Source organism: Metarhizium robertsii (genome assembly GCF_000187425.2).
Source record: "Metarhizium robertsii ARSEF 23 chromosome Unknown MAA_Scf_5, whole genome shotgun sequence".
NCBI lineage: Eukaryota > Fungi > Ascomycota > Sordariomycetes > Hypocreales > Clavicipitaceae > Metarhizium > Metarhizium robertsii.
This window is the reverse complement of record NW_011942193.1, coordinates 3,670,117-3,678,477: the sequence shown is the minus strand read 5'-3', so window position 1 is coordinate 3,678,477 and position 8,361 is coordinate 3,670,117. Positions and strand designations below refer to the sequence as shown.

The following is an 8,361-nucleotide window of genomic DNA, read 5'->3' as shown; positions in this document are numbered from 1 at the left end:
AGTATATATTAGTATATATTAGAGAGTTGAAATATAATAAATACGTTAGCACACCTCCAGTCGCGAAAAGAGTACCAGTTGGCACCCAAGTAGACTAGTCACTTGGTAACCTGCCGAGCAATTCACGCCCGGATCGTGGGCGAAGTTGACATTTTTCAACGGGGAGATTAGGCTGGAAGGATGCCATATGTTCTGCTGCATGATTGGTCCGCACAAGCAACATCGACTGGCAACTATCTGGACAATTTACATGGAAAAGTGTGTAAAAACAGCCTTCTGTTTGTGGACAAAGATGGCCTCCTTCATCTCCATGTGGCAGCACAAATTTCGAAAATCCATGTGAAGCAAGGGGATCGGTCGGGGACGATCAATGAAGGGACAAAGAAAGAGTAAAGGGCTGAGTGAAGACGAGCGGCCTTGCTGGACGCCCTTTGTTGCGCCTGTTGGTTTACATGTAGCCCGGCACCGCGCTAGACCGCCACGTATCAGAGGTTATCGAGTTTACAAGTCCCTGAAATATGTACAACTAGCTTCAATTTTGAGCCAAGTACGTATCCCAGACAAATTCCTAGAAACAGGGCCATGCCCACGGGCCCCAACGTGAGAACGGCATATTAATCAATTTGTAGGGCCCCTTTGCGGCACGGAAATCCTGAAACAAAGAAAAGTCCGAAATCTATCGTCTAGTATACACTGACCAAGACTTGTCCCTCCCTACATACACAGCGAACCGGGTAAATCGCTTCTTTGCCGCCACTGCACGGGTCCTCAGATTGCAAGATTGCGCTGCTCTAAAAACAATGGAAACGTCAAACGCTCGTCATTCATAGTCCCCCCACCACCACAGCAGAGAGCTCCATACGTGAGCCAATATATCCAATAACGCCTCCTCGGTCATTCGCCGTAGTATTCTACCCTGTAATGAGCGAGGGAAGATGAGATCGATGAAAATTGCATCTTTTTAAAGGAGAGTTTAACAAATTATTAGGAAAAGAGGAAAAGGACACGGGTGAAAGAAAAGCTAGCACGTTGCACAAAGGCGGCAAGCATGACTAGCAGTGTGCCCATGGTGAAGTGAAGAGAAGTGAGTGGGTGGCTGGCTGCGGTTGTGCTCTACCGGCGGGCGGAACGGTTGATCAAGCTGTCGATGCCCATGTCGGCGGTGGATAGTCGCTGCGTGTCCATGTAGGGACTGTTTCCTCTGGAGGCGTACCTGTGCCCCATGCTCGCTGACGAGCCTGCGCTGGACGAGTACTCGTGGTGGCCGCCGTAGGAGGCACCGTATGCGCCGAGGCCGTAGGATGTCTGGTCGCCGCCGCCGCCGACGGGGTGTAGATGCGTGTGCGTCGCTGCGTGGCCCTGGAGGTGGTAGGCGGCCGCCGAGTTGGAGGAGAAGGAGTGCGTCGCGCCGATCGAGGAGCTCGTCTCAGGACTGCTGTAGGATGCGTCTAGTTCATCAACAGGAGTCAGGCCGATGCCGGAAATGCCGCTGTCGTCGTCATACCCTGTGATGTGAGAGCCAGTCTCAAGGCGTTCGCGGCGCGAAGCCTGCCGAGCCGCGGCTTGTAGATTCTTCAAGCCATTTGACATGCACTACATGGCAATAAAGTAGAGAGGAGGCATATGGTTAGCGCGCAAGTTTATAATATCGTCATTAATAGAGGGGCGGCTTCCCGCTGCGAGGGTGTTGTGGATATGTGTACATGTATACACATGATGGGATTTAAGCAGTTGTTGGAGCCTTACCTTGGATTCAACCACGTTCCATTTTTCACCAGTTCGAGCAGCTAGCCCGCTCCAGATCTCCTTTCGCATGCCCATGTATTCTTTCGCCAGCTGCTGGAACTTTCGCGTGTCCCAGTCATCTGCGCCCTTGCGCTCCATCAGGCGCTCATGGCGCTTGCGACATGCATTGGCACTCTTGGTAGGGAAATGCGCGTCCTTGATTTGCCCCCAGTTCAGACCTTGTGCTCTGGCTTGGACGAGTCTGTTGTCGTCAATCGTGCTCCAAGCTCCAGATGAGGCTCGGTGCTGGGATGGCGGAAGAGCACTTGCTTCAGCCGCGTAGGCGTCGTATGGCTCTTGCTGAGACGCTGGCATCTGCATCGGGGTCGAGTCTGGACCGGGCGGAATCGTGTAATAGTTGGCCGGGACTTGAATACGCGCAGGCTGCTGTGCGTACATGGGAGTGGTGGCCATGGCAGCCGAGAGTTGATTCGCATAGTGGTGAGATCCACTGGCATTTCGATGATGTTTAGGCATTATGATGTCTGTCTAAGGATTTGAATAGTATATTGAGATGAACCAAGGCAGAAAAAAAGAGCGAGTCAATTCAATTCAAGGGGAATTGCCGGGTAGTCCAAAGAGACCAGCTCTGTGAGTGATGATCAACAGTCGATTCGATGTTGACACTATCGATTAAGGCCAGACAGTGAGGAAGTTGTATAGTTGCACATGTGCTTCCCTGCAGCACAGGACACAGCTCTCTATAAAAAAAAAGCGAAAAGAGAAATGAGCCGAATTGGTCGATGAACGAGAGACTTGCGGAAAGACAGAGCCCAATGAAGAGGCGCTGTCGAGCGAAAGAGGAACGAAGGGTGGAGGGATGGAGACCAGATCAGGCAATGGATTAGGAAAAGGGAAATAAAAATGCCAAGGAAGACAAGAGAGCCTTGTAAGGAAGGCTGATGAACTTGGATAAAGAAACGAAACAAATTGGCCTGGCCTCAAGGAGGGACATGAAGCAGCTTTAAGATCTTGAGACGACAACGAGCCTCATGACCCTGCCCGGGAAAAGATGAAGGCCAATGCCACCATGAGCGGCTCTAGAGATGAAACGAAACCCGCAAGACGAAAATGGAAGTGAAACGAGCTTTCTGTGTCTAAAGAGTCGACTTGTTCAGAAATGGGTCGATAACATTGGCCGAAAGGGAAGTTTCGAGGCGGCCTGGCGGCTACAGAATCGAGGAGGTGGCGTTTAGGACCCCAGGCCAGGAACTGTGGCTCGAGGACTGTTCGAGAAAGATAAGGAACTCCTGGCATGTCGTGGAGGAACTTCGACACGCGGCTAGAGTAGATGGCACGCAGGAAAAGGTAATGTATTCCCCTGGGCGGTGGGGATATAACGCGGTTACCGAAGAACATGGTGAAGACACCATGGCAGTCGGTTTCCAGGCACGGCTGGGGACACCAAAACAGCCAAAGCCGGCAAAACTCTTCTTCTTCGAGTACAGACAGCACCTAACGAAGGTTCTCCAAAATAGCATCGAGAGCTGGGCGCCTGGAAATTGGAGGAGCGGACATTGCATCACCCCGACGCCCCTTCTAGGGAAGGCTGCATACCGCGGCCGAAAGGAGCTTAGGCAACTGCTGTAAATAACATAGATGAGAAGAGAGGGGATGAAGAACAAGGTTCATGGTGGAGGCTTATGTCATAGCTCGAATGTGAAAGGCGCTTAAAGCTGTCGACGATGGGCGAGCACGTTGGTGAAGAATGCCAGGCGAGGGACTCGGCGAATGGAAAGAGAGGCGGGCAAGCTCCAGTGGGGGCCAGTCGACGCTGGCTCTGTTCTCTACATAAAAAGGAGCACCTGGGAGCATACGGCATCTTTCATGGAGCCGTGTAGTGATGTCTACTGCGGGAGGTGCATGTTGGACAGTTGAGCGTGAGAAGTGGCGAGTGTTTGCGAAATGCGGGCACAGGATTGGCCCGGTGTAAGCGCGCGTTTATTAAACACCCGCCAAGCACGCTGAGGAGAGACTAGCGTCACGTTGATGGACCCCACAGCTGCCAAACTGCCAGGTTCCAATTTGCACAGAGCACCAATGTCACATTGGAGGCTGTTGCTATATTTAGGCCATCTGCGTCGCCAAGTTGTCCAGTACTGCAAGGCTGGGGAATGGAGAGAAACCAAGAGAGGCCGTCTGGGATCCGAAATCCCGACTTGGCAGATGTAGATTGCCAACGTCGTGGCAATTTCGGTGTAGGTACTGGGCCCCATTTGCCTTTCCTCATGAAACTGACGCCAGCGAGGAAGGACCAACGCGGAATGCACAGAGTGCGTGCTGGAACCAACCATCATATCTGCCTCGTCTGTCGCTTCCCCTTTCTCTCTATCCTCTCTGCCACAAGGCTCATATTCGTCAGCCATATCCGCTGTCACAATGCATCTACGTCTTGCAATTTGCATTCACCAATCATCTCGTCTGAAAAAAAAATTTCTTGTCATTGAATCGACTCGACACTCGTCGAAAGCTTTCTCACAATCTTCGTTCGTACCTCGACATCCCGCTGCACTTTTGTCTCTGGGACATGCATAACCCTTTTAGCACTACAAACAAACAGACCGCCCTTCTCCCTCCTTAGTATATGATTATTTCCCGGCGCATCGGACCATGTTATTCTCTCTCGTATCAACTGAGGTCATCGTTGTAGTTTTAGCGTCACAGTTCTTTGTTTACATTGGCACGTGGGCGCAACTTTTAACCCGGAGATCTTCGCCAGTTTCCTAACGAGCCATGGGCCACAAACCAAAGTATAGATCAGAAGGAGTTCAGCGCCGTAGACAAGCTAGGTGGGGGGGTCAATGTTGGAGAGACATGACCCTACAAAGTGCAAGATCTGGTGAGAGAGATCCCTTTACCCGCATGCCTCTCTCTGTGGACATAGACGGCGAGCTTGGGATTTGCGTCAAAATAGCACGGGCAAAAGAAACGGGGCAAAAGAAACACAGTTGCCTGCTTGACCCCGCGAGACTGCTTCGTCTTCAAAGTCAAGGCCGCACATTATCTAATGGGATCAAGCTTCCAAAGACAAAAACGGGGGGCTTGGCCTTTATGGCATCTTAATACCTTCCGAGGTTAACTGATGTGGCCGCATGCCAGCTTTCTGAAATTGCAAAGCTGGTGCCACCAACAGTGGTATATCTGAAAACTGCCCGAGACAAGGAAAAAACCACCCATGGAGCGTGCTACTCGCAGTCTCAGCGGATCGTAGTTCTCAGCGCCAAGACCGCGCACAGATGCTTTGAACAACCCCAGCAGTCGGTCCCCTAGCAGATAGTGGCCTGTGGAACGCATTTTATATTCCATGTTGCTCAAAATGACGCTTGCGCCGTAGAGGTGCCAGCAGCGACTACCACTGTACGAAACACTCCCCTTGCTTCATTCAACGAGAATCTGAAAGCCTTTGCGCCTTTTGTTTCCGAATCTCGGTGCTGCTGATTTTGCTTTCAAAGTTGCCACCAGCCGCCGTGTTGCCGTTGCCACCCTCTACGGGACCAATGCCGGCATCCAGAACGTCGATTTCGTAGATGTCTAGAATTGGCCAGCCTTGGCTGTGTCTCTTGTCATTGACAGCTTGGCCACCACTGCGAGTCTCTCCAGAGACGACGAGTGCCTGAATAGACTCTTGTTTGACCGTGGGCCCATAGAGGTCGTGGAAGTCTACGCACCGCACCAAAATGCGGCCGTTTCGGAAGGTGGCGTGCAATTCCTTGGTTTCGGCCTGCACAGCCTTCATGGCCGTCGCCGATGTGGTAGACCAATTCAGAAGTGTGGAGAGGAAGTTGATGACGGAGCGAGAACGAACGTCCCACGACTGAAGCTGGTCGGCGTACTTTTTCTTGGCGAGCAACTCGTCGCTGGAGATGCCAACTACCAGTTCACATGGCGGCTCTTTACCCGATGGATTGTCTTGGAGATTTAACAAGAGAATGGCAGCGTGGAGAAACAATTTGTGACCAGGATGTAAATGGTCGAATGTCCCGCCGAGGCACACCGTGGTGTAGCTTTTGGCGGAATGCTTCGGTTGCCGGGATGTACTTGGCCCAGACACAGAAGCCGCGTCGTTTGCGGTTCCTTGTGAGGAGGCGGGTTGTGACAAGGTCAGACCACCGTCAACGGCTACGAGTTGACTCTGAAGGAACCTCTGCTTTCCTTCAGCGTACTTCAGATAAGCAGCGTGCAGCTGATAGCCCGCCTCACTGCTGGGATGGAATATGTGCCTCCACGGATGAACCAACGAGGCAAACGCCGCCAAGTCCAAAACAGTCGTGTTGTTTGCCTCGTAGCATCCATTCGGCCCCGGCCGGTAGTGTGAAGGAGATGATTGATCGTGGTCAATGAGAAGCAGTCGAACATCGACGGCACCAGGGTCGTCGGCTTCCAAATCGGTGGCAATTGACTTTTCAGCGCAAATTACTGCCACCAACGAGTACAAATCGGCCAGGAGAGATTGAGAAGGTGCCCAATCTACGGATCGCGCATCGTGCCCGCTTGTTGCCGCGGGATTCCCTCTGGTTAGGACTGGTGACGCGACAGCAACGACTAGCACGGGTGCTATATCTCGAGGAGCATTTGGCCTATTTTCATGGCTTAGTCGAGAGATGACGGCTTCCAGGGGACGTCGGTAAGCAGCTCGAACTGCGTCTGGGGTTGCGGGGTCTGGCGGCGAAGGTAGGAGGAGAAGAGAGGGTGCGTTTGCAGAGTCTGTACAGGACATGACGACCAGTGCGACTTGTAGGCCTTGATTTGGTGAGGAATTGAAACGATATACACGCCTGACGATTGGCGCGTGACGTATTCTGCGTTTATAATGATGTGGAAGCGGGCGCTGCGAGTTTTTGGGCCGAGGTTTGAAGCGTGCGGCTTTGAGCGTCGACCATTTTAGTGGATTGGTGGCGTTTTACGCGCGCCTGTAAACCTTACTAGTTTTCTAGAAAAAAGCGCTTATAGGCAAAGGTTGGCAAGCGGTGTCGGACCACTAAACACCCTGGTGTCAGGTCTTGCTCAATATGTAGGCCTCCAACCACTACGCCCAATGTTTTGGTGTTCTGCCACACGGCCCGCACCTCATCGACATTATTGCATGGCTGGTTTTCTCGACATTAAAGGTTTGAACGAAAGTCATGAATATTTTCGGACCACCGTCTTCATGACATTTTCCCTTTATGAATACCACACCCTATATCGCGATGGATTGGTACTAGCCCTAATTCCTTCGCCAATGGCAATGTTTTCGTGGGCCCGTGCTCGAGCACAAGCCAAATGCGCGTAGTAAACGGTAGGATGGAGGGAAACGGGTGTTGTTGAGCGAGTGTAGCAACAGCATTTATGATTCTGTAAGCCATTGATACATATAGTGCCCATATCTTTATTTTCGAAGTCCTTCTCTTCAGCACGAGGAGACAGAATTGTTGCATCGGCCCGATGATCAAGTAATTTTATACTTGACATTATCATGATTCACAACACTGCCGTTCGGTGTTGAAGGCTGCAGGCATCTTGACAGGTGAGGGCTAACCATGCCCCACCACGTGCTTCGCATCGTGACAAGCGCTGCAGGCGAAATTCTCGCTGCAAGCAAAAAGGCCCTCATGCACCCTCCCAAGCTCTGCCCCGTCTTTTCGGCCCATCTTCTGACAGTCCTGCTCCAGTTTTGCCCCCGTTGAAATAAGCTCATCAACATGGTTGCACCCTTCCTGGGCAGACTCACGGTGATACCCAGCGACACAACTACCCCACCTGGAAGCCATGCGTGGACATTTCGACACTGAGCTTCGACGAGACTTCCTTTTCTTCTTTTGTTTTCGCCAACCACCGAAAGAATCCCAGTACCAAGAAAGCATTGAACCCTTCAACAGAACGGGACGTCACCCTTGCCACTTGCCGGTAGTCTGATTACCTGGACCACGGATGAGCAACAGAACCTTTCAACGGCCCTACTGTGATGGGTTATATTCGGTTCCTGCGATGAGCGCAAGCGTCACAAACTAGATGTCATTGCACTTCTTGCTGATTGGAGTCAATGTTTCTTCTCGTAACGCCAACACACCAGGTCTGAAGCCACTTTTATGTGCTTAACGGTCCTTTTGTACGATGGGGCACCGAGACGCATCTGCTCTCAGCCGAGACTTGGCCTCGAGTGGTCTTGGCGAGAACCATGCGTGAGCCATTCTGTCCAACTGTCATGGCCACTTGAGGGAGCTGGCCGAAAGAACATGTCCGTCTGGACTCGCTTTGGGCAGGTTCGCACGTGTGCCAACTTGACGACTTTTCGTTGATGGCTGTCTTATTTCCACGAGCATGGCCCCCACGGTTCGGTCTCCTCCTCTGGCTAGATCACCGGAAGTGTGCAGCCTCGGCCAGGATGCAGAGCCAATCTATTGGACATGGAATGGCTCGTGTGGCGTCTCAGCCCCTGTTTCCTCGACCTACCCAACAGGGGAGGTTCCGCTGTGATGTTGGCCTGCTCGCACGTGTAAGGTCTGGGGAATCTGATAGGAAGTCATGTACGTATGTGTACAACAATGGTTTCTGTTTGGGATGCCACCCTGCATCAAGTTTCAACCCCTGTCACTG

At 52.0% G+C, this 8,361-nt stretch overlaps 2 protein-coding genes across 2 annotated transcripts; both read right to left on the bottom strand.

Moving 5' to 3' along the window:
- Positions 1 to 1,113: 1,113 nt before the first annotated feature.
- MAA_06881 (MYB-like protein) lies at positions 1,114 to 2,262 on the bottom strand (the record flags this gene model as incomplete). Its single annotated transcript, XM_007824879.1, has 2 exons — positions 1,114 to 1,593; positions 1,747 to 2,262. 2 exons carry the CDS (start codon positions 2,260 to 2,262, stop codon positions 1,114 to 1,116), a joined length of 996 nt encoding a protein of 331 aa, XP_007823070.1.
- Positions 2,263 to 5,167: 2,905 nt separating this feature from the next.
- Positions 5,168 to 6,502, bottom strand: MAA_06880 (cytidylyltransferase; the record flags this gene model as incomplete). The annotated part of the gene is made up of 1 exon (XM_007824878.1): positions 5,168 to 6,502. The coding sequence occupies one exon, from the start codon at positions 6,500 to 6,502 to the stop codon at positions 5,168 to 5,170; it is 1,335 nt and encodes a 444-aa protein (XP_007823069.1).
- Positions 6,503 to 8,361: the final 1,859 nt, after the last annotated feature.